The sequence below is a fragment of the Hirundo rustica genome, chromosome 10 (assembly GCF_015227805.2).
Source record: "Hirundo rustica isolate bHirRus1 chromosome 10, bHirRus1.pri.v3, whole genome shotgun sequence".
NCBI lineage: Eukaryota > Metazoa > Chordata > Aves > Passeriformes > Hirundinidae > Hirundo > Hirundo rustica.
This window is the reverse complement of record NC_053459.1, coordinates 1,661,011-1,685,737: the sequence shown is the minus strand read 5'-3', so window position 1 is coordinate 1,685,737 and position 24,727 is coordinate 1,661,011. Positions and strand designations below refer to the sequence as shown.

General features: G+C 46.6%; 1 protein-coding gene across 4 annotated transcripts in view; it reads left to right on the top strand.

The window, feature by feature from the left end:
* The window catches only part of ST6GAL1 (ST6 beta-galactoside alpha-2,6-sialyltransferase 1), a 43,924-nt gene extending 27,610 nt beyond the window's left edge, over positions 1-16,314 (top strand). For all 4 annotated transcript variants that reach the window (XM_040074526.1, XM_040074527.1, XM_040074528.2 and 1 more), the window contains 6 exons: positions 1,212-1,338; positions 2,449-3,111; positions 6,605-6,702; positions 11,496-11,597; positions 12,849-13,023; positions 14,859-16,314. In XM_040074526.1, coding sequence (XP_039930460.1) covers positions 2,487-3,111; positions 6,605-6,702; positions 11,496-11,597; positions 12,849-13,023; positions 14,859-15,100 — 1,242 coding nt within the window. In that variant the 5' untranslated portion in view covers positions 1,212-1,338; positions 2,449-2,486 and the 3' untranslated portion in view covers positions 15,101-16,314. The remainder of the gene's footprint in view (positions 1-1,211; positions 1,339-2,448; positions 3,112-6,604; positions 6,703-11,495; positions 11,598-12,848; positions 13,024-14,858) is intronic.
* Positions 16,315-24,727: the final 8,413 nt, after the last annotated feature.

Sequence of the window (24,727 nt, the reverse complement as noted above, 5' to 3'; positions counted from 1 at the left end):
CGTGGAGGCTGCCTGCTTTCTCCATCAGTAAATGGCTTTGCAGTCAGCTGCCTTCATGTGGTGCTTTTGTTCTCTGTGGCAGCGGGCAGGCCCCAGTGAGTTGTCCCTGTGGGGTCCCAGCTGCAGAGGGGGTGGTGGGAGGCAGCAGGGACATCTGAGAGACCCCAGCCGGAGAGGAGCCATAAACGGTGTGGAGAGCATTACTCCTCACAAAACAGAGCCCAGGGCTGTTGTGTATCCCCTCCTGGTGCCTCACCTCTCCAGACTGCTGTACCTCTCCTGGTTCAGAAGGACTTCAGTGTGCCCTTCTAGTACATTTGTGCTTAAGGAAATGAAAATTTATACAGTCTATCAAGGCAGGGCAAATAACTTCAATAAAAGCTGGAATTACTGGTGTTTCTTGAGCGCTGTTGTTTAAGAACAGGAGGTACAGCGATATTTGCTTTTTCATTGTGGAGTGCTCTATAAAAAATAATTTTGTTCCTTAATAAAGTTAAAATATAAGTTGTCAGCATTAGGATACTTTAGTAATTTAGTATTTAGTCCTGTAAAGGATGGCTTTTGTAATTTAGCTCATGTGTCATTGTAGTGACTCAGACTTCCTGTAAAAGCAAGCTATTTTCTTGATTCTCAGCTAATGCTGTCAAATCTCCCTTTCTATTGCTGCATTTCCTTGGCAGAGTGAAACTGTAAAGTCTAAACCACATTTATCTATTTTGTGGATACGGATTAAGATATGTTATATAAAGCAGCTTTCCATGAGTCTTGTTCCAAAAAAGCAGGGAGTCTTCTCTGCAAGAGTGCCTGAATTACTCAAGGATAGGCAGTAAGATATTTCCCAAGGAAAAGTTAGCTTTTTCTTTCTTTTCCCCTGTTCATCGTGTTAAGCACCAGCATCAGGTTATTTCCTTCACTGTATCATGGGTGTATCCAGTGCTCAGGGTGGGTCTGGTTACTCTGGTGGGACCAGAGACAAGGCAGCCTGTGAGCTGGAGTCTGCTCTAGCTGAGAGCAGATTTCTGACAAAGAAGGAAAATGCCCATTTTGAGTGGGCATTTAGGCATTTTAGATGCCTATGTGGTGTTTGCTGCTGTCCTTCCAGGCCTTGGTAACAGCTTCTTTGGGACCACCAGGCTTATGAGGCAATACCTACTCATCCCTAGAACTATGAGGTTTTTCCTTAATAGGTTCTCTCTTTTCTCTTTTTTCAGGTATTTCTTGACTCTTCAGCACATCACAGAACTGTTGTGTTTTGGGATATCCTGCTTAAGGCCCCGGAGGAAGATCTGCCAACAGACAAAAATGACTTGAGTTGAGGAGCTGCGGCTTTATCCACAGGTAGTGTTTGTAGCTCAGTAACCTCTCAGCAGCCCAGCACTGCAGAGCTTGCTTTCAGCAGGTTACTCAGGGAGGAAGGTGCTACTTGTGCCTCTCTGGGAATGGCAGTGATCTGCATGTATTTGTCTCCTGGGGTCACCTGGAGTCTCCATACTGTTCCCATGCTTTTGGCCACAACTGGAGCAGCCATGTAGGGAAATGAGCAGCTTCTGTCCTGCTCCTGCTGTGGTTCTGTGTGCTGCTTGTGAGGTGTTTCTGCATCAGTGTATGTTGTATACACCAGCCCCCCGTGAATCAGCGTTGTTTGAGCTGCTTTTTGGGCAGTTCTATTGGATTCCCCCTTTAATGACATGATGGGAGCTGGAGGTTCCTGATAGCGTGAGGCAGTGCAAACAAGGACAGGTAGTGCTGTACAACAGTGTCTGGCTTTGCTTTCTCCAGAGGTAACTTACCTGGAGTAATGCTCATCCAAGTGCATTTATGAGCCCAAACATGCCCCAAAACGTTACTGGGGCTTAGTTGGCTTCCCCCAGGTGTTCAGTGAGGTTTGATGTTGAGAGTGCACTCAGCCCACTGCAGACATGCAGCGTGGAAAGCCACCGAAGTACCAGGCTGGTGAAGCTCCTGGTGCTCATGAATTCAGTGCTTTTTTGTTTGTTTGTTTGTTTTTCTTTCCAGTTCTATGCTTTTATAATGTCCTTCTTTAGTGTTACAGTCTGTGGTAAAGTTAAAACTCATTTCTGGAAGTGCATTTGTTGGCCATTTGGATGTTGACTGTCAGGGATGGGAGATGAAGCAAAGCATTGTGACTTACCCTGCTTGCTGGTATGATACTGTGTGTGTTAAATTTGGCTATCACTTGTGGAAGGGAGTAGGGAAAAGGTTTGAGTGGCAGTGGCCTCAGGTCACCATTAGATAGCATGTGATGGCTGATAGCCAGCTCAGGTCTTTCTGTTTGGCGTTTGGGGTGGTAGACCTTGAAATGAGATCTTTAAACAGCCTGAACTTTTAGAATTACCCCGATGTTGTCTCTCTCCCCTCCCACTGCACACAGATCTCCATGACTCTACCTGTGCCTGCAGCCCTGACTGAGCTGTTTCTTTTTCCCAGGTGTCCTTCCGGTGTCCCATCTGGATGCACCGTGCACTATGGTTCACATCAATGTGTTCAAAAAGTTAATGTGTGTTCTTGTGGTGGTACTGGTAGCACTGACAGTTTGCCTGTGGAGAGAAACGAGAAGAAGCTACTATGATCCTTTGAAGACCACAAATGAGGATTTGCAGGGGCACAGGAGTTCGGAGAAATGGAACCTGGTTAAATCACAAGGGCTTTTCCATGAAGCAGCCAGTGAGCTGGGACAGATACCCCAAATGTGGCTTGGTACCCAAAACAAAGTAAAGGCCAGCACCTCTGGAACAGCTGAAAAGTCCAAGAAAGCAGCCTTTGGGAAGGTATGGGATAAGGACAGCTCATCCAGAAATCTCATACCCAGATTGCAGAAGGTCAGGAAAAACTACCTGGCCATGAACAAGTACAATGTGACTTACAACGGGAAGAGGAATGCTAAGCTCAGCCCAGAGAAGTTGCTCTGCCAGCTGCGGGACAGGGTCAATGTGACCATGATACAGAGGCTGGATGGTCCTTTTGGTTCCTCTGAGTGGCAGCAGTACCTGCCAGGGAAAAGCCTCAGTGAAACATTGGGACACCTGGGTCGCTGTGCTGTCGTGTCCTCAGCAGGGTCTCTGAAATCATCTCGCTTGGGACAGGAGATAGGTTGGTATCTTTCTGTTAGCATGAAGTCAAATATCATTGTTTTATAACTTGGGCTGAGTAGAGGTAACCTGCTGTCATGGTCTTACTGATAAGTCTCTTGTGGTCAAAAGGTGTTTAGAACAAGTTGAAATGTTAAACTTCTAAAGTCAGTAAATATTTCAGCCTAGCTGGAGATGGGAGTAATAATAGTTCTATTGTAGCAAGTCCTTTTGATTTTCATGATCTCTTTGGCATCACTGGAGGATCACACACATATTGGATACCAGAGAGCAGTGTTGGTTCCTCAAGTGTTTGTTTCTTGGGAGGGCTTGGGGTGGGTTGTGTAATACTTGTTACACAGTCAGGGAAGAAATTCATACAGAAAGACATTTTCAGAAAAGAAATTAAAAAAAAATGCTTAAGGGGAAAACGCCTCCCTGGACATAGCCCTGAGCAATCTGTGTTGAGCAGAGAGCTGGGCACAGACAATCTTTAGAGGTCCCTTCCAGCCTCAGTGATTCTGTTAATTCTTGCTCAAGGCTTTTCAAAAGTGGCACTGCTTCATTCTGAGCCATAAGGCATCTGGCTGAATTTGAGTGGCCCAGAAGACCATCAAAAGACTTTACCGGGATTTATTTCCTTGGACAGAGTTAGGTGATGCTTTGCAGTTTCATCGGACCATATTCACCTTTAGTTAATGCATTAATTATTAAATGCTGAAGCTTTGGTCTTTGTGGATTATAAAGAAGCATATTTTGATGTCAAAGTTTTTCATGTCTTTACAATAGCAGCATGCTGGGGAAACCAGCTCTGCAGTCTTCAACTCAGGATTTTGTACCAGGCAGAAAATTCTCCAGAGCCTGCAGCTCCCTCACCTTGCTTCATTTTTCGGTGTTTGGAGCTCATTTAAGGTTCGTGCTTTGCTGAAGTGTAGCTTCACTGAAGAAGTTTTTAAGTCTGGGAGGTTTCTCTCAATTGGAAATTGTTTGCAGGCTTTTGTGTATTCATAAGTTGTCTGTTGGATCAGAGCCCTTTGGCCTGCACTAAGCTGCAAGCAGCCTTCTTCTGAAACCAGGTAGATGGATAGGTTTTAATCCGTCAGTCATGGACAACTTCGGCAAAGCCTTTGGAATCATAGTCCCTCCTGGCAGACAGCGTTTAGTTCTGGTACTTGCTCAGAAGTTCTCCCCCAAATCCTGTGTCCAGGCAGCAGGTGAGCAGGAGCTAGAGTGAGGTTGAGCAGTTGGAAGTGTGCTAAAATGCTACAAAAAATGCGGTGAAGAGCAGCATTGCCTCCTGGTACAAATTGCAAGTGGGAGCTGGTTGATGTTTCTGCCACTTAGGAGTGTTTGAAGTGAGATGGGTTAAGACTTGGGAAGCCAGTTCTTTTCCTCCAAGTATTTGTCTCAGGTTGTCTGGGTGCCTCTTGGAGTTCAGAGCTAAAGGTTTGACAGAAGTGATCTTCTGTTGAACAGCCTCCCCAGCTCAGCGGGCTTGTACCCAGGAGTGTCTGTGTTAGGCTCCACTGTTGCTGCCAGTGCTTGTTCCTCTGGAAGGAGACCCTCACACGAGTGGGAGGTGATGTTCTGGAGTGTTGGAATGCAGTCCCTGCACCTCTGGATTGGGCATGGGAGCAGCCAAGTGGGATGGGCTGGGCAGGCAAAGCCCTGTCATTGTTCCCACAGCCTTGCTCTGAGCCCTCCCGAAGTGAAGCGCTGGTTTGTTCCAGATCACAAGGGACGGATGCTGGGGAGGTCACTGTGTAGTGTGCCCGAGGCAAATGCCATTAACCCCTGCTGGTGTCCCTGCCCTGTGTGTGCCTCGGTCACAACCTTTCACCTTTCTGCTCAAGCAGTTAACTCTGCTGGTGCTTCTGTGAGTTTGAGCACTTGCAGCCTTGAGCTGGGCAGGGTGAGTATTAAGGATTCAGGAGCATTCAGTGTATTTCTGTATGTTTTTTCCCCACTTTTTTCCATGTAGGAAATGTCATGGTGTTGTTGGAGGAAGTTGCCAAAAAGGTACTAAATCTTACAAGCTCAAAATTAACTATTGGTGTAAATGAGCACAATGGATTGCTGAGGTATTATTCCATGAAATATTTGTTCTGTGTAATCATGTTAAGATATCAAATGAGCAATTAGGTAGAGTAAGAGAGGCTGGCAGAGCAGCGCAGGGTTGTTAACAACCACCTTTTACTGAGCGTTTGGTATTGCTGAAGGTTATAAATTGCCACTGAAAAATCTGATGTGAGAGATACTGAGTGTACCACAACCACCTGGAGACAGAGAGCCAGCTACTCTGCCTGAGCAGTCTCTAAACGCCATTTAATGTGCAAACTTGGGGCATATTAATGCTTGGTGTCTGACTGAACTTATATATGGGGAAATCATAACCCTGTGTTGCATTAGTGCAAGGTAGGATGTGGAGCTAAGGGTCTGTAGTGGTAACAGCAGAACCACTTCTCAGCATGGAGACACTTTTTTCCAGGTACATCACCTTTCTTGGGCTTGGATGGTGCTTTGGAAGGGCTCTTAGGAAGCCCCACTTGTCTAGGAGAATAAAATAGCTGAGAAATCACTTTGCTGCCAGGGGTTACTGAGCCTCTAGCATTGCTTGTTAGAACACTCCCATTTTCAAGAAAATTATCTCAAAAAGACCCAGTTCTGGGCCAGGTGGGTCCTTCTGCCCTGGAACTTGGGAACTCCCACAGATCCTGACTGCAGGTGCTGTGTGTGGCAGTGATGTGGCTTCAGTGTGAATGTAGATGGCCCTGCTTCTCTAACTTAGCTCCTCTGATCACAGGGAGGGTTTCTTATCCAAATGCAGCCTCAAGGCAGGGAGAAGCCAGGGTGACGAGCACAAGTGCCCTCTGTCACAGCAGCAGCCTGACTGCAGGATGTTACAGTGGCCTGGCTGGCTGTGCCAAGGCAGAGGAGGGTACTGGAGGAGTGCTGTGCTATCTGAAGAGGTGATGCCAGCAGAGGAAAATTCAGTGGATCCCAAGGCGTGTTACAAGCTGTGTCTGTTAAAGGCACAGCAGTGGGTGTATTTCAGTGGGAGGCATGCTGGCAGGCTGAGGTCAGCTTGGCTTTCCTCTGTGGCTGGTGTACGTGTTTCTGGGGCTGATCAGCCTCCAGGCTGGAGGAGGATGCTGGCTTGCTGCTACTTCCTAATTGCCAAGTTTGCAGCCAGCCATGTGGTAAATTAATTGTGTATTGGTATATCTCCTGGTAAACTGTTTGGAAGGAGGAGGAGGGAGATAAAATGACAGGGTTGTGTTCTCAACCTAGCAGTGGGTTGTAGTTTTAAAGAGCAGACTTTAAAAAGTGTAATGATCATGAAGTTTGAGCCACACCTTCCTCCAAAGAATCTGACTTGCTACTTCTGGATGTTAGGTTGAAAGCCAGGGATTAGCCAGATTGTTTTAGAAATGCAGGTGAATAATGTCACTTGTTTCTGGTATCACTCAAGCCCAGCTGCTGGCTCACAGGTTTTCCCTCTGTTTGACTTTCAGACAGCCACGATGCCGTCTTGCGATTCAATGGGGCTCCTGTCAAGGGCTTTCAAGATGATGTGGGGCAAAAGACAACAATTCGTCTTGTGAATTCCCAGGTAGGTCTGAGGAATATGCACCAAGCAGGCCGAGCATGGCAGAGCTGTGTAGCTGCCCTGCCTGGGAGCTGGGAAGAACAGGGCTGTCCATCTGATTTCCCCAGTCCCTAGCACATAGCTGTAGGATGGGGATGGGTACATTTGGGAAATCTGAGGTGACTGGAGTGACACCAGCATGCACTTGCAAACTCGCAGTATCCTGCTTGTGACTTCCAGCAGGCACCAGGTAATTTGTGTTTTGCCTTTCCTCAGAGGCTCTGTGTAGGCACAGGAAGGCCAGCTCCATGCTGCTGCTGTGCCTTTGGAGTGAGAGGCAGGAACAGCACCACAGCTCAGCCAGCGCAGGTCAGCAAGGAGGGGTGTGCCAAGAGATGAGCTGTGCCTGCCCCAGAGATGGCTGTGAAGAATGTTTATTTGGCTTTTAATAAAAGAACAGTGTTTCTTTACTGCCCAGCAATGCTGCAGACTCTGTAGATAACACATTAACCAGGGCTGCTACGTGGCTGAAGCCACTTGACAAAAGACCCACCTTTAGAGCTGTAGCCTGTGCACAGCCAGGAGAGAGGTGGGCTCTGCTGGGTCTGGGACCTCATTGCAGAGTGTGGCAAAAGGCCTTTAATGCAAGGCCTTGCTTACAGAGTTAAATCTTCCCTGCCTCTGAGAGCTCTTTGCAGGTATCAAGGTGTCCCTTTGCTGATTCCCTTTGGCCAGGAGTAGGCTGTGAAGCAAACTCTCCAGGGTTAGAACCATGTGTCACAGTCAGTCTGCCACTTGTCCAGCAATAGAGTGAGACCTTTGTTCTTATAGGCACATCTCAGAGTGTTTGCACTTTTCCTCTGTAGACCTGTTACCCTTCATGGTTGTCTTTTCTGGGGAGAGTTCAAGTGTGGACACGCAGAGAAAAGGGGAAATCACAGTAGGATGTGCTGGCGAGAGAATGAAGGAGGCCAGTAAAATACTGAACAGGCCAGGAGTCACTTGGTTAAAAGACCTTGCATTGCAGCACTGAGTACAAGAATCTCCTCACCCTCACAAGAGGAGGAGGTTCTAAGCACATGAAGGCTGAGGAACTGAGTGAGGGAGAGATGAGTGGCTGAAGTGTAGCTTTTGTAATCCTGAACCAAAAAGGCAGTTTCTTTTCCTTACCCCAAAGCTAAGATTTGTAGGTCTGGAGTTTTCTAATCTGCCCATGTGTGAGGAGTGCATGGATGCTGCTGTGTAATGAGATTGGAAGTTTCTAAAAACAGCAGGAGGACCATCCTCTTCAAAGGCAAGAAGACAGACCTAATGTGTGACCAGTTTGCCTAGATCATTTTGTGTGTCTTTTAAGGGATGTATTTTCTTGTTGTGTGAATGTTGTTGCTACCTCTCTCTGCTCTTGGGTCACTCTTCCCTTGCTGCCAAGCTCTTTGCTGTTGCTTGCTGCATCTTGATTTCCCTGCATTAAACCCCCAGTCAGAAGGGTGACAGTTTGTCCTTTCTGAACCAGTCTGGTTTGAGCAGACAGATGTTACTGCTGATTTCTGTGCCCTGTTGGATGTTTTTTTGGTTCTTTTAATCTTTCCCGTCTCTGAATTTTTCTGATGTCAGATAGATGTTATCACTTAAGCAAACTTTCTCTGGAGGGTGTGCTCATGGCCAAGCTTGCAGTGATATGAAGAGAAAATATGTGCATGACCTATGTGCTATCAGTGTTATCTGCACAGGGAGGAGGGTAACTGTGTGGTGGTACAGCTGTGATATGACTCTCCATGTGGATTCTCCTACTTGAGCCAAGTGTAGTTACAGCCACATCATTTTAGTGCTTCTGTTCTCCATGCAGGTCAGCCTGCAGTCATGGGATGTTCCCTCTGAATGGGACACCAGCTTAGAAAACTTCACTTCCAGGGAGAACAGTATTGCTGCAATTTTTAGAGGCTGAAGTTAATTCGAAAGGTAGCATTGATCTGGCTGCTGACCAGGAAAAAAGATGCTTTCCATGTGTGCAGTGCAGGAATCTTTCATCTGGGGTTTCTAAACTGAGCAGCTCTGACTGCAGTCCCTCTTAACTTTAGAGACCACTGGATTGGAAGCCTGGTTTTCTCACATTTTTATTTGCACTTTGAATGGTTCAGTGCTGTTCTAGTCTTGGTGACATTATTTAAACCTTCTTGTTAGTGGGGTGACCTGATCACATTCTCTTTTTAGCTCACTGCAGGAGCTGTGCCTTATCTTGCCTTGCCCAGAGCTCTTACAGGCATCAGGTACTGGACAAGCTGTGATTTGTTCTTGTTCTGGGCTGGCTTTTCTTATGTTATAACTGGGAAAAGGAATAGGTTTGGCTTAGCTGCTTTTATTTTGGCTCTTACTGCTGATCAATCCTCAGTCCACTGCCAAAGTGAAGGAAATGGGATCTCCTGAATCTGATCTGTTAGAGATTATCTGTGTTGAGTAATACCCCTTTGGCACAATGGCCAATGGCCCTAAGTTTCGTAATAATTATTTTAAGACACTTCTCTGTAATTTGCTGGCCAGCCTCTAGGACACACATGGGGGCGGGTTGTTTTAACAGTGGAGTCGAGTATCTTATATATCTGTGTGCACAGCAAAAGATTAATGGATTGATACTGACAGGAAGGCAAGAAATTTGGGACCTCCATATCTGAGGATATGCTTGTACATCCACAAGCTTGGTAGTTGTTCTAAATAAAGAATTTATTTAATGTTGCCTCATTTATTTTCTCAGGCCTTGACTTGTTCATCAGTACTGCTGCTTTTTTAAGGGCATGTTTTCCTGCAGTCTGACACAAGGCATTGATTTGCCCTGGGAAGACAGTCACATCTTGTGAAAACAAGAGCTGAAGTATGTGCCAGTGTCATGCTGGAGGATACAGCTCCTTTCTGCAGAGCTGACCAAGGGCCAGAGCACCTCATTCCTCCCAGCCCCTGTTTCCAGTTCTCTTGGGCTGGCTTCTTGCTGTCACAAGGCTGAGCACGCTCTGCTTTGGCTGCCTGTGCTGTTATTGGCACTAACAGTCTGCAGGGAGGAAGAGAAAGGAGATAGCACATCAGTGGAATGGAGGAAGGCTGTGGTGGGAAGGGAGAGCGTGTTTAGATTACAGGACATTGACTGCTGGTAGCAGGAAAGAAGGAAGTTATTGTGATATGGCAAATAAATGGACAAAGAGGGTAGGGGCTTATTAACATTGTTAAACAGTGAACTGGCTAAAGAAGAAATGAGAAAACCAACAGATCAGTTAACTAATTAGGATCAAAAATCTGGGCAAGACAAAGCAGTCATTAATTCAATTTAAATGAAATTTACTACCTAGAATCCGTCGCTATTAAACAGGAAATGGGCACTGAAGGTAAGTGGGGAGCCAGGTTCCTTCAGCAGACAGGTTAAGTTACTGATAGCCAGCAGGCAGTGCCAAGAGCCAGCTCCAGTGTGTGGGAGGACACAGCAGACCTGGCTGTGGAGGTGCTCCCCGCCTGGTTTCTTGTCCCTTTGCTTTTGTGCTTGTCACAGCTCTCTCAGGGTTTGTGTGCTTCTGCCTACTCCCATGGCTATAGAAACAATGAAAATGAGGTGCATGTGCTCCCTGCCATATCCCTGCCCCTTTGCAGTGCTCCATCCTGCTCGTGCCCAGCTGAGGGGATGGCTGGTGCCAGCTGCTGTGCCCCCTTTGCCTCTGGTGCCCACACCTGCAGGCAGATATTCACACCTGCAGCACTGCACACTCCAGCTGTCAGTGGCCTAGATATTTCAGCTGCTGTGAGGAAATGAAACCAGGCAGTGCACGTGGTCCAGGCCAAGGCCTAATCCCATAGAGTTAAGAACAGATGTGAAGAAACTCTTTGCTTTTGGAATCATTCCCATCTGGGCTGGCTGCAGTGTCCTTGTGCTCTGGTTATGAGGACAGCCATGCAGGCAGCCAGGATGCTCAAGGACTAATTGGCTACCTCGTAATTAGAACTGTGGAGAAAACCAGGACAAATGGAAGCTGATTTTTATGATTTATGATTACAATGTTTACAGGTTGTGCCTGTACAGATTATGGCTTTGTGTGGGGAGGACAGGAGATTATTTGTTTGATTAGGATTGTTTTCTTTCTGTTGCAGACCTGGGTTACCCTTGTGTGTCTCAGGCAGTTGTGGTTATGCCCAGAGTATAGGGAGAACTCTGTTTGAAGCTTTCCTTCTCGCTGCTGCTCTCAGGAGATGGAATCCTCCCCTGCCTGAGCTGTTCCCTCCCTGCCCTACAGAGGCAAGGGGCCAGGATTGACTGGGGATGCTGTAGTCTCTCATCCCTGGCACTGATGGTCTCAGCAGGCTGAGCACTGGCTGCCAGGAGGAGAAATCACCCACCTGCAGGCCTGGTTTTTGGGGGTTAAATGGAGGTTCTTGGTAAAGCCAACAGTGTATTTGCATGAGGCTCTGCCTGGACTGTCCTGGTGCCTGCTGGCAGTAGCTGGTGTTCCCTCCTGCTTCGGGTGTTGTAGTGGTGGGATCCTCACAGAGCCTGGCCCACTCTGCAGGTCCTGTCCCTGGTGTGTCACTGGACGTGGGTAGAAAGCCTTGTAAAGCATTATGGCAGCTTTTCTTGAGACTCTCCACAAGTCCTTTGCTGCTAGGCAGGACTGGCTTGGGCACTGGAGGGGCCTTGCTGGGGCTGTGTCCCTGCTGCACACGGTGGGCCGTGCTCAGTAACCAGCAGGGGGGTGGCTCTGGCTGGTCTCAGGTGTGTTTTATTGCTTGGCTGCCTGCTAATGCTGATAGCATACTGCATATCATTGTATCTGTTGTTTTCCAAGCTTGTAACTGTTGAAGAGCAGCAGTTCCTGAGGGAGCCACTATATAACACTGGAATTTTAATTGTCTGGGATCCAGCGCCGTATCATGCAGAAATTCATGAGGTAAGGCTGAGTTTTTTGTAAGTAAAATCAGATTCACATGCTTTGAAGTGCCTCTGTTAAACCACTTCCTCCTAATGTGAGCAATCACTCGTTCTGAGGCCATTTTTGTTCCCCTTGTTGTTATTATGGATATATCTGTGTGTACTTGTGGGAGCATCCCATACAAGAGTGCTTCTAAGAGAACACTTGCCTGCTTCTGATCCCTGTGAAGGGCCTCAGGCCAAGGATAATGGATCACCACCTTTACTTTCCCATGAGCTGATGGCACAGGGAGGAGGTCACTGCTGGCTGCAGCAGTTGTCTCATTATAGGATGATTTCCTCTCTCTGACAGTTAATCCAAGATTTGCTAAGATGCTTGGATATTTCAAGCACCAATCAGCCATGGGATATACTTGATGCATTATGAACGGATTGGGAAACCCTCTGGAGATCTGTGTCGGGTTTCACGTGTGGGTGTGCAATCCCTCTAGCAATTCACTTCTGATTTTGAGTACAAAAGGGCATTGTTTGATATGTGATCAGCTCTGGAGGCTTACAGTGAAAGCAGGTAGGACTGAATAGTCCATTCTTTACTTTTATTTTAAGCTCTGGCTGTAACTGAGAGGTTTTTGCATTCTTTTCTGTGGCCTGCATTTCCTGTTTTCTCACTGATGTTTATTTCTGTGCCTGGTCGCACAGCTCCAGGAGGAATAAAGGGCTATGGACAGCATGTTTAAAAGTCAGTATGTCCAGGATGGGATATTTATAGAATAGGGAATCGTAAAAAAAAAAAAAAAAATCTCAAAATGACTTTAGGAAAATGTAAACCATTCCTACATTTTTACTGAAAGGGGAAATTTAAGGATGCAAATCAGCTCAGCTTGGTTCAGGAGGCTGAGCTGGGAACACTTGCCTGCAGAATAGGGTGCTTGGTATTGCAATGTGCAGAGGGATCTGGGTCTGGAACATTTAAGGCAGAGTTCTCAATATCATCTGCTCTTGGGGAGTGCAGAATGAAATTACAAAGGATGCTGATCTCATTCAATGGTCCTTCATTGAGATTTGAGGTTCCCTGCCCTGTTTACGGAGTCAAGTCACCACAGCGGCCCAAGGGGACAGTGAATGAGGATGTTTAGGTGAGTCAGGAGGGAGTCAGGGTGTGTAGCAGGGTCTTCTCCAGCAGCAGCAGGTTCACTCACCCTTGTTTCCTGCTGGTTACAGTAACATGGGCCAGAAATAAAGAATCTGACCTCCGGTTTCTGTTTTGCAGTGGTACAGAAAACCAGATTACAACTTTTTTGAAAGCTATAAGGCGTATCGTAGAACACATCCAGAGCAACCCTTCTATATCCTGAATCCCAAAATGCAGTGGCAACTCTGGGATATTCTGCAGGAGAATTCCCTGGAGCATATTCAGCCTAATCCACCATCATCAGGAATGCTTGGTAAGATAATTGCCATCTAAACTTCTGGTTCAGTTTGCAGGCGGGAACTCTCCAAGATGTCTTTTTTCAAAGACAGCTACAAATTTATGGCGCTTATCAGAGTTGTTTTTACAGTGTTTCCCTTGTGCCAAAATGTAAGCTTCCTGTCTTCGGAGCAGCATGCTGCTCAGTTGTATTAAATTAAGTGGTTTGCAGCACCCCTCTGAAACAGCAGCCTGAAACATGGCCCAGTTCCAGGTGGAACTGGAGAACAGACTGCAACACTAGGAGGGTCTCTAGGATTTGTAGCTTCTAGTGCCAGAGCAGTTCCCACAGGGTGCAAGAGGAAGGATATGTCTCCTTCAGGCTCAGATCTGGTCAGGCAAATAAATCTGATTACTGCAGATGAATTCTAAGGGCGTGCCTGTTTCTTTTCCATATATTATTTATATATAAATATATGAATGTGTTTATATATAAAGACTTTCTGGGGGTCTGTGGAAGGTCAGACTGAATAGCTGCCCTGGAAAGGTCAGTGATATGCCCTTAAACAGAGGAACTCCTTTTTACATTCTCCTGTTGCAAAAGTTTTCCTGCTTAGTGGAGAGCAGCTCTCATGACCAGCTGAATAAAAAGGAGTGGACCTCTAGGGAAGCTTCCATGTATTTGAAATCAGAGCATGGATGTAGAATCTTGTTTACCATGGACTGTCCAACTGCTATGCTTCCTGCCTTTGTCTGCTCCCACCTCTGTTCCATCACTACTGGGACAGAGGCACTTTCTGTCCCTGTGTAAACAGAGTTGCTTCATGTTTTTGCCAGGCACAGCACCTATTAAATCATTTCTTTGATACGTGTAGAGCAGCTGTGTGACAGCACAGTCAGTGACTTCAGCAGCAGAATTGTTACCTGGAGTTACGGCCTTGAAGACACACACCAGACAGCAGCTCCTGCAGGGCTTAACTTTGGGCCAAGCCACCTTGCTTTTTACTTTGTAAAACCAAGTCATCTTGCCAAATTCGAGGGCATAGATGAGTTCCAGTTTCCAGCTCTGTGCACCCTGGAATGCCAGAGTGTGATTGAAAATTTTCATTTGAAAGGTGGATGAAAACATGTTTAAAATATACTTTAGGTTCTTTTCCTGTCTTACAGTTCCTCAGGTTGTGCATGGTCCCTGATGTCTCAGATCCTGCATGAATTTTCTGTGATGTTACACATTGATTCAGTTTCCCTGGTATATTCTTGCTATTTTTTGCACTTGGAAGAAAGGTAGCTAGTGAGTGTGGCTTCCATCTGACCTGGCTGTGCCCAGTACTGAGTGGTGTGATAATGTCCTCAGTAGAGGAGATGCAGGAGGGCTGCACTGCTGTGCTCTAGGGAGCCTGAAGGGCAGAGGCTGCTCAGTCTCCCTGAGCATCTCCCAGCACAGGCCCTTTCGTGTTCCCTGCACTCACAAGAGGCAGCTGGGACAAATGCGAAGGTCTCATCTCTGCTGATCCAGGCAGGTTGGAGATGGGCTGTTCGGATCAGCTGATTGCAGTGCTCGCTTGGCAGACACCCAAACTTCCACGAAGGTCACAGATAACGGCAGTACTCTTAAAAATTGTCCTTTTGGCATGGCTGTCAGTGTAAACAATCTGCTGAAATCACATTGGCCATACACTTTGCAAGGGAAGGTTTCAGAAAAGAGCTGCGGCTGGCCAGACTTGTTCTCTGCCCCTCTGCTCTGAGCGTTAATAAAGGAAACCCTTCCCTGTGGGGCTGCCTGCTCCTTGCTGGCTGCCTGTCCCTCTGGAATGTTTAATCCTGTCCCTGGTGTGACGTGGGCATGTCTGCTGTCTGTCTGTCCCTCCGCAGGCATCGTGCTCATGATGACGCTGTGTGACCAAGTGGACGTGTACGAATTTCTCCCTTCCAAGCGGCAGACGGACATTTGCCACTATTACCAGAAGTTTCACGACCACGCCTGCACCATGGGAGCTTACCACCCGCTCCTGTTTGAGAAGAACTTGGTGAAGCACATGAACCAGGGCACGGATGAGGACATCTACACTCACGGCAAAGTCACCCTGCCCGGCTTCCGAAGAGTGCATTGCTAACGGATTGGTTTTACTGTGTTTCCTTTTCCTTGACTTTCAAAGCACTTTTAAAATCAGGGTTGTCAGATTTGTTAGGTCTAAGCACTGGTGCGTTTTGACAGCTCTTCCATGTAGCAAGGCTTGCTCTTAGGACTTTGTTGACCAGCTCTGAGCTGTAAGGCTCACTGTGGTACAGCCACTGACCTGCATGAGTCACTGCAATAAATGGACTCCAGTGGAGCCAGGCTCTTGTAGCTCATGGATACCTCTGGCTTCATCTCAGCCCGTGATGGTGTAGGGGAGGCACACGAGAGGCTTTCCAAGCAGAGATTGCACAAGTCAGGTTCATACAGTGAATATAGTTTGGTTTCCTTCAGAGGGATTGCGACAGCCAAAAACCTGGGCCATTGGGAAACGTGAAAAGTCATTTAAAATTTGTTCCCATAGTCAGGAGCTCTTTGGAGTAGGGCTGATGTACGGAAATGCTGTCAAGCTGTGGAATGATAAGCTAAACTTCTAGTCCAAACTATTTGATCTTATAAACAGTCTGTGAACTTCCTTCCAAATTGTAAGACTTCCGAAACCACTCAGGTGACATTTTTTGGCAAAGGAAGAGGAAAGCAATTCATAATTCAGTGAATCTTGCAAGACTTTTTAATCTTTTTACTTTTTTTTAAATAATTTAAAATAACTTTTAATAATCATTTACTTTTCCAGTACAGTGCTGGGCTTGGTACAGAAGAACCGTTATTATCAGAAAGGTTTTGGGAAGATTCCATAAGGCACTTCCTTGGATGTGGGAGATGGAAATGGGAGAACTCACTGGAAGTTGGTGCCTTTTTCCAGCTCTCTGTTGCTCTACCTTTGCAATTGTTGAATTACTTGCTGTACCCATTAACACAAACACCACAGAGCTGCTGCTAGATGAGTTCCAGCCCTCTGCAAGCTGACAGAGGGGTTCTCTTGACTGCTGTGTGCTTTTCTGCAGGGGTGGGGAGCAGGTTTGCCACTTCCATGAGTGGTGAGAAGGGAGAGCGTGCTCTGCTTCTCATGCTGAAACAGGTAGAGCTGAGAAGAGCAGCTTCCTCCTGTGGCAGCATGGTGGAAGTGGTAGCTCTGCAATCTCAGTGTGTTGATGAGAACACCTTCCCTGTCTTCTGTATTCATGTGTTTCATCAGGTCTGTAAAGAAAGCTTTCTCCTGTTTTGAATAAATCCTGTGAAATCATTGGCCTGGTTTTGGTGAATGGTGAATATCTTGTCTGCATGGCCCTGGGGATTTGTACCAGCCTTGCACCACTGCAGGCACAGCTGCTCCCTGCTTGTTCCAGGGAGCCCTCAGCTCTTGTCCTGCTGCTCCTCCAGCTCGGGGGCAGCCTTTCTGCACACCCATCTCTTGGGATGGCTTGGATCTGTCAGTGTTCTCACAAATTACATGCAGGTAAAAAGGTCCAGGTCCGAGCACCATGTTCCACTAGGACAGGAATGCAATGAAGGCAGGTTGGAAAGCATTCCTTTTCACTGCCAGGGGAGGAGGAAGCTTGCAGAGGAAAAGCCATGAGGGGTTGCTTGAGAGAGCCACAGTAATCCTCTCCCTGTCTCCACACTTGGGTTTTGACAGCTCTCTCTGTTCCTTGGATCAAGGAGGTATCTGCTGTAGCAATTTGCCTTCCTGCTATGTGTTTAGTTGAGGTTCAAATAGCTTCTGACTTTTTTTCCTAGGCTGTTTCACCTGTTAATTCTCACAACATTATTTTCACCAACTCCCCCACTGTGGAGACCAGCCCTGCCCTCCCTGGCTCAGGCTGTGTAATGGAGGGGATGTGGCTTCTGGGAGGCCAGCACAGCCTGCCTGCTGCTCACCTGGGGTCCCCAACCCCCCTGCTCCCCTGTAGGGCTCCTCCAAGGAGACAAAACATCAAACAGATTCCCCAGATCTCTCAGAACCCTCCGTTACTTTGGGACAATAGTCTTGCACTGAGCGTGGAATTTCAAATGTTATGCTAACAGTTTTAGCTACATCCAATATGTGATTCATTTACAGTCTAAACAGACTTTTACAGGAATTATGACAGAGCTTAAAATAAGCCAGTGGTAACCCTCTTTTTTCTTTTTTATTCTCTGCCTAGATAGAAATCTAATATAAAGTGCAATTGATGACAAATCTGGTATTTAGAAGAGCCCGGTGTAAGTTAGTGGGCATTAATAATAGCTAGATTGTAACAAAAGTCTTGTCCTCCTGCAGTCTTTACCTCTTCCAGGGGGAACAGCTTTCTGTCCATGTAGAAAGGGGGAAAGGGGCAACACTGCCCTTCCCAGTTAGCCACTGAGGGACTAAGTACTGGGAAGGATGCTCTGTAATTACATGGGAAATATTTCCAGCTGGAATGTGGTTTTACCCCCTTTTGGCTTTGCATTTTTAGAAAGCCATGGACATGGGTGGGAGGGGATTATCTGGTCAGTCTAGAGCCCAGAGGAAGGAAGTGCCACTCAGCAGTTCGTGGTTGGACAGGGAAGTATTTGGGGGATGTAGAAGGAATGACAGGGGAACACTGGTCTTCGTTGTCATTAAAGATTTTCCATTGTCTGGGCTGACAAAGCTGCCTGTGGGTTTTTGTGCTTTGCTTTCACTAAAGAAAAGGGAGAAAATGTCCCGGAAATTCAAACTGTATGCACCTAAGTCAACACACCTGTCCTAGGCACCCTAAGAAGAATGGAGTGGGTGAGTGGGAACTGGATCCCACACACCAGTAAGTCAGCAGTGATGGTTAGAGAGATACATGCTGGCACTCCCTGAAAAGAAACACAAGCTGCCCCAGCCTTTGTCTCTGTGCCTGCACACAGCTGAAGGGGTGGGGACAGGCAGGATGCCTCATCCTCCTCTGCTCTGTGAAGTCTGACGCTCTTGCCCAGAGCTGTGGGTGTTTGATTTCATTTGTGAATTGTATCAGCCTGGCAGGGAAACTTCAGCACTCGCATCAGGTGATGATACAAGGCACAGGGTGGAAGCATCAGGCTTCATTTTGGAGCAGGTATTTGGTGTGTGTGGCTGTACCTACTTCAGTTGCTATCCCTGTGCAGTGATAGGAAAGTGAAAGGTGGGGTTACCTGGTGTCAGTGGTTCAGCAAGGCATCACCTGCAGCTCGTGAGCTCCTGGGAAATGCTGGGAGCAAGCTGAGACACAGCTGGCTTTGTGCTTCTCTCCAAAGGGAGCTGCAGATCAGGACTCCTTTGTGAAGACAGAGCTAGCAACGGAGAGAGAGGATGTGCTTATTTCTAGCTTGGTTTTGGAAGTGCAGATGAAGGTGAAATTTTCTCTCTCGGCTCTAAGCAAACAGCTGCTTCTGTTTTTGACCTGAACTCAGTGAGCTGCTTAACGGCCTTGTCTTGTGAAAGGTGTGGAAAACAACTTCAACACACAGGAATATTGAAGGGGCATCTGGTGTCTCTTGGGATTGAGAATGCTCAGATCATGTCATGCATGACTCCTGTGCTGTTTTGGCAGTGGTGTGCAAGGCTTCTTTCAGGGCATTGTTCTGGAGGTTGCAAACGTACAGCCCTCACTGTCTCCACGAGAGGGGAAAGAGCCGTTCTAGGGGCCAGCCTTGGCACCTCTCATCCTTCACCCAAGTCCTGTGAAATGCTTCCCTCTGTAGGTGTGTGGCTCCTGCTGCTCCTTATCCTCCAGGATGTCACCTCTGCAGAGGTTTGTGTCTCCAAGTTTTGTAAGAGTTTGCATCTGTGCGTTCATTTGGTTACAGTTAGCTTGTAGCTTCGTGTGTGATAAAGGGAGGAGTTAATTAAAATTGCATCTTTTGACTCCAGCTGGACGTGAAGCTTAGTGCTCTACCATTAACTTGTGTTCAGGCTACAATGAAGAAGACTAATTTCGAGAGAAAATTTAAGCAATGAGTATTTGAAAAAATAAAAAAACTCCTCAGTTCAAGATTTGTTTTAGGAAGATACATGGATATTTGCAAAAGCAGAATGGAAGATGAGCAGGGAAGATCAGGCTTGGGAGATGGTTTAAAAAAGTGTTTGTTTAGTGCAATCTGTTCCAAATAAATCTCTTAAAACAAGAGAAAGGCAGGAGCAGAGGGAGTGGACTGAAAGTGGTTTGGTTTGGAGTGCGTGACTTCTGGCAAAAGTTGGATCTCTTGGAGCAGAAACAGACACTTGCCAAACCCCAGTGATCTTGGCTTGCTCTTTCCACCCAGGTCTGAGTGTGCTGCTGGTTTTGGATGTCAGTGCGCATGGAAAGCTGTGCCTGTGGGAACAAAACCAACTTGGAGTGTCTTTATTTCCACTCCTGCAAATACCTTGCAGTATTTTTTCTGCCTGGCCTGAAATCCTTTACAAAAACAACAGCGAGGGGCTTCCGTGGGCCAGCACTGGTTCTAAACGGTGACAAACAAAAAGATCCTTGTAAGAAGGGGATTAAATCAGCCAAACCTTTGCTAATCCTGCTCCAGGCCAGCTCTGCCGTGTGTTATCACCTGTTGCAACCCCTAGTAGTTCACATAGAGCCCTCCACGGGTGCTCACCTCACACCACTCTGGTGATGCTGAAATGCCCTGGGCTGTTTCAGGTCTCTAAAGATAACTTGTCAAAACGGGAAATAGCTGAGTCTTTCTCAGATGGTTAAAGACAAATGAAATGCAGGGCCCTGGATGGTGGAAGCGATACCAGCATTTGTAGCGCTCCTTTCATTTCCCAAAAGAAAATAAAAATCACTAATATGTTTGAAAGTAGGCTGTATTTCATTAAAAGCCAGTTTCAGGTATATCCAGCAGCCTAAAAATAGGAAAACTGAATTTCATACTCAGTGTGTAGTTTACATATTACAAAATCACTGTTATTTATGGTGCCTGAAGTGTTACATAAACACTGATTTTAACAAGTATATGGAGGGGGAACTTCCTCAGTTTTCTCCTGCTCAGCTGAGTGTTCCGCACCCATTCAGAAATGCCAGATAGCTGCATTACCACGCCAAATACTAATAGAAAATGGAAGCTGATTGTTAACTGGGATAAGTCACTGAAGTATCCTACCATCAAGGAAGCTATAAATCATTTCATGAATTGAGAATCTGTCTCCCCTCTCAGTTGTCTGATTTTTCCTTGGGTATCTTCACAGACATTATCCTGATTCTTGGTTTACCAAAGATACATTAAAGGCACACGTTTCTTAAGGAAATAGGTGGGAGGGGGCATTTGCACTGGAATTTAGGAAGAAGGCTGAGCAAATGGTTAAGGCTGGACCTCCAGGGCCTGGGACAAAGTGCAGAGCAGTTTCTTGCTAGGGGAACAGAGTTTTATTGGGAATTTGGAAGGTGCTCTCTAGTCCCAGGTGCCAGTTTAAGGCTGTTTGTAGGGGATGTGTGAACCGAGACTGAAGCCAAAGAATTTAAAGGAAACAACAAAGAAAATTTGTTTTGTTAGAACTGAGATGCTCAAAGCAGTTTTGACAACAAGAAACAACTTAAACTTGTTAAACTGTCATGGCAGATAATTTAAGTTTGACCAGGATAATTGCGACCCATAGGTTAGATAAACTCTTATTCTTAATAAGAGTACTAATTTGCATAGATGAGATATGCAGTCTCTTGCGTATTTCTCTCAGATATTTGTTTTTCTTTCCTGCTTCCAGTTCTAGACCTTGTTTGTGTAGGGAGATTGGTGAGTGGCTGGGACAATGAGCTGGAGATTTGGCTTTGGCATGAGGTAATTGTGTGGCTAAGTTGTGTAAGCTCCCCGTGTCCAGCTGGGCTCTGGAGGTGCCAGGTGTGTGGGGTGCTGTAAGTGTCCCGTCATCCCAAAACCATTGCAGCCTTGCTCAATCAGCTTTGAAGACTGAGCTCTCTGGGAGGGCTCAAGCTTGTTTTGAGCTCATATCACAGCTGAGCTGTTGCCTCTGAGCTCTGCTGAGCTTGTGTGGAGGTCTGAGGTGTCCCTGTGCCCCAGGGTGGACACAGTGCCTCCTGCTCTGGGTCATTCTGCCACCAGATGGAGGTGACACAGCTGTAGCTGGCAGTGGCTGCTTTGCATTCCGCCATCTGACTGCCTGTATTGGTGAGGGATGCAATAAAAGAGCCATAAAATGGGGATGTTTTCATAAACTGAGCCCACACAGACATTGTTAGATTGACTTTTCACTGCTGGGACACTGGGGTGACATGGGGGGTGGCTGGGAGTGTTTGGGCAAACCTGTACTGCAGCAATGCCAACCCCTGTGTTTGTCACGAGTATGGAACTCACACACTTCTCCCTGGGTGACAGAGCAATCAAACCATCTCCCCCTGGCTGTGTCCTACAAGGAAGGAAGGAGGTCTCTCCAGATCTCAGTTCTTGATATGTGTAAAGCAAACAAGGCAGAATAAGTGAGTGTGAGTGGGTCTGGGGTATGTAGGGCCACCTGGGGCTGGAAGCTGGGCTTTGGTGAGGCTGTGCTGCTCCAGGTTTCATGGTGAAAGTTTCATCCAGCTCTGCATTCCTGGTCCTGGCCTCCTGATGCCTTCCTGCCTGTAGACACTCAAACTTGTGCCCTGAAGGAATTCTGATTTACTCTGGTTTAACTTTGCACTTTTAGTTCATAACGAAATATAATGATGGTGCTATAACGCATCCTTGTCATATGTGGCAGAGAATGGAAAAAATAGCAGATGAGTAGCCCTGGTGGTATGTGTGAACAAGGAAGTGGTGTGTCAAGAAATCAGCTATTTTTATCACTGTTTGCCATAAAATGAACAGTGCAGGAAATAGTTTTAAGCTCAGTTAATTTTCAGTTCTCTTGAATAACTATTAATACTAAAAGAAAGCTTGTGTTGCCCCCTGCTCCATGGAGGAGCTGTGTCCCCCCATTGCACCTTCCCCTGCCCCAGAAAGCCTCCAGGGGGCTGGAAAGGGACACTGATGGGTGTGGCTTCTTTATGAAACCTGTGTGCTTCTCCTTTCTGGAGGCCCTGCATATACCTGTGCTCTAATCCCGTCCCTGTTCCCTATCCCCCCATTCTTGGGAGCAGATGGTTTCTGTAGAGCTGTGCTTCCTATTTCCATGGCCTCAGCATTACGTGGATGCTTTCATTCACTAATCTGCCAGTGTAAGCAGTCAAGGTCTTTGGAAAAGCTGATACACAGATTAAAAGCAGCTGAGCTATCCCATCACCTGAAGTCAGGCTTTGTTTTTTGCAAGGTGAAATTTGTCAGCACGCTTAAATTCCCCGCTGTGCCCAGCTGTCACTGTGTGTGGGGGGGGGTTCTTACCAGGGAGCTGTAGAGAAAAAACAATAAATACAGAAAAGTTCAGCCTTGTGGTTTGCTGAAGCAGCTGAAGCTGAGGGTGTAATGCAGCAAGAAGCTCACTGAAGGTGAGCAGAGGGAGGCAGCCATAAAGGAATTTTACGGGACTAAGCGGGAGATGCCAGTGTTGTACAGCAAGTATGTGTGGGAGCTGAGCACCAGGCTGCTTTCAGCACAAGGACACTCGAAGGGCACATTTTTTGCATCTCTAGTACAAACCAATGTGGATGTGGATATAGCTGTTTTTGTGCCAAGTGTTTTGTTACAAAATCCCTGTACTGCAAAGCTTAGCTTAATCCCTCCAAACTCCCCAAAGCCCTTGGGAACACCTGGGTATCTTGCCTGAGGTTTTCAGTTGTGATGAAGTTGCACTTCAAAGCTCTTCTGTGGATCAGCAGATGCCAGAAACACTCTAGATTTTCCTTTCAAGCAGGGCTGAGCCTCCAGTGACTGCTCAGTGCAAGCCTGAGAATTGCAGTGCTTAGGAAAACACATAGTTGGTGAGATCTGTCTGACCTGGTCAAGTTAAAAATTTGCTCTCTGTTTATTTGCTGATGTACCTTTTGCTTTGATTCATAAAGATAGTGATCTGGGAAAACTGAGTATTTCCAAGAAACTCTTAAAAACAGCTCTTCATTTGAAGTCAGAATTATTCTACCAGAGCAGCACTTGGCACTTATCCAGTTAAACGATAACAAAAACTTAGTAATCATCAGAGAAAGTAACCAGGAAATAGCGTGTTGGGTGAGAATGGGAAGAGCTGTGCAATCAGTGTCAGGAAATTCTATTTAATAAACAAAACAAAAGCCCCAAACCAGTCTTACCAGCAACATATCTAATGGGCAGAGTACTTGACATGCACCTTCACGTTTGGCAGCCAGGAGTGTCCTGAGTCAATGTGATTTTGCCACATTATTAATATTTTATACTCCCTTACTGAACCAAATTCACAGGCACCCGTAAGAAATCCTGCAATGCTACAGCAGCTTTGCATTTGCAAACGTGAACAAATCCTTGCCTGGTGCAGAACCTGGAGCATGTCCCCTCGGGTGATTGATGTGAGGAGCCAGAACTCCGTGAGGATGGGATGGGCTTTGTGCTGGAGCGCTGGGTTCCTCCTCGCTTTGCCAGAGTCAGTGCTCAGTGTGATTTGAGTTGTTCGTGCACTCTTGGGACTCTGCTGGCTTTTATTGCCAAATGAGCTCTGTCTTTGTGGACAGGCATCAAGGGAAGAAGCACAGAACTGCAGAGTGAGGCAGGGGTGTTTTGGGCAAGAATGGCAGCGAGGGGCGTTCCTGGCTTTTCTATTGAACCCAGTATTCAGGTTTCCTAACAGTTTTGGGGATGGGGCACGGGTTGGAATTTGGGTGCAGGAGACATTTGCACACGCTTCAAAATTGGGAGCAGGTGTAGCCAGTGGGGATCTTCACACTTCAGCTAAAGGCCCTGTGTAAATGAAAATGAGTTTCTTTCATTCAACTGCTGTTTAGTATTTAATGAATTTTGCCTGCCTTAATTGAGCTCCCAAGGTTGCTGCTTCCAGTCCATTCAGGTTGTCACAGGCTGGTCATTGCCCTCACTGCCACTCTTTGGCTGTTCAGTTTTGTAGTAGTTGAGGTTGTTAAAGCCTCTAGTGTAGCCTAAACCCAGCTTTCTAATTTCTGCTGCCACAGCCATTTCTCAGTTTCTCTCTCAAGACTGGTCATCTAATTCTTTTAGATACCTGACTGGAAGGAAAGAACTCAGACAAAAAAAAAAAGGGGCCTGAATATATCAAATGGGATAAAAATCACAACCTCCTCCCTCCAACTGCAGTAGATACTTTCCACAGCACAGTACACACCTAAATTAAAACAGCCTTTGGTACACGTTACAAAAACACAACTGCAACTGTCTCATGAAAAAACTAAAGAATTGAGTATTTAAAATGAAGAGTCCCTTGAATTGTTTGAGGAAAAATACCAGGAGCCTCATAGTTTTCTCATATGAAGCAATTTATCATCACCTCAGAACAGCAGCTGTCCATGTTTGGGAAGTTTCCTATCCCTAGTTCATTAGTTTCAAATTCTGAAGTGCTTCTGTCCCAGAATACCTTGAGGTTCATGGAGTCAGCCAAGGGGTGGGATTACTCTGGTGAGCGAGCTGGACCATGGATGGTGGGGAAAAATAACAAACGATGGATTCTTCCTTGTTCTCTTGGGGACTTGCAGAGGAGAAGGGAGTTCCGCTGGGAATTTGCTGCCTCCTGCTCTCCCAGCCCTTCTCTGCTGCCTCTGGGCAGGGGGACAGGGCAGCTGCGGGGCCAGCAGGGGCAGTGGCTCCAGCTGCCAGCAGGCTCTCAGGGCAGGAG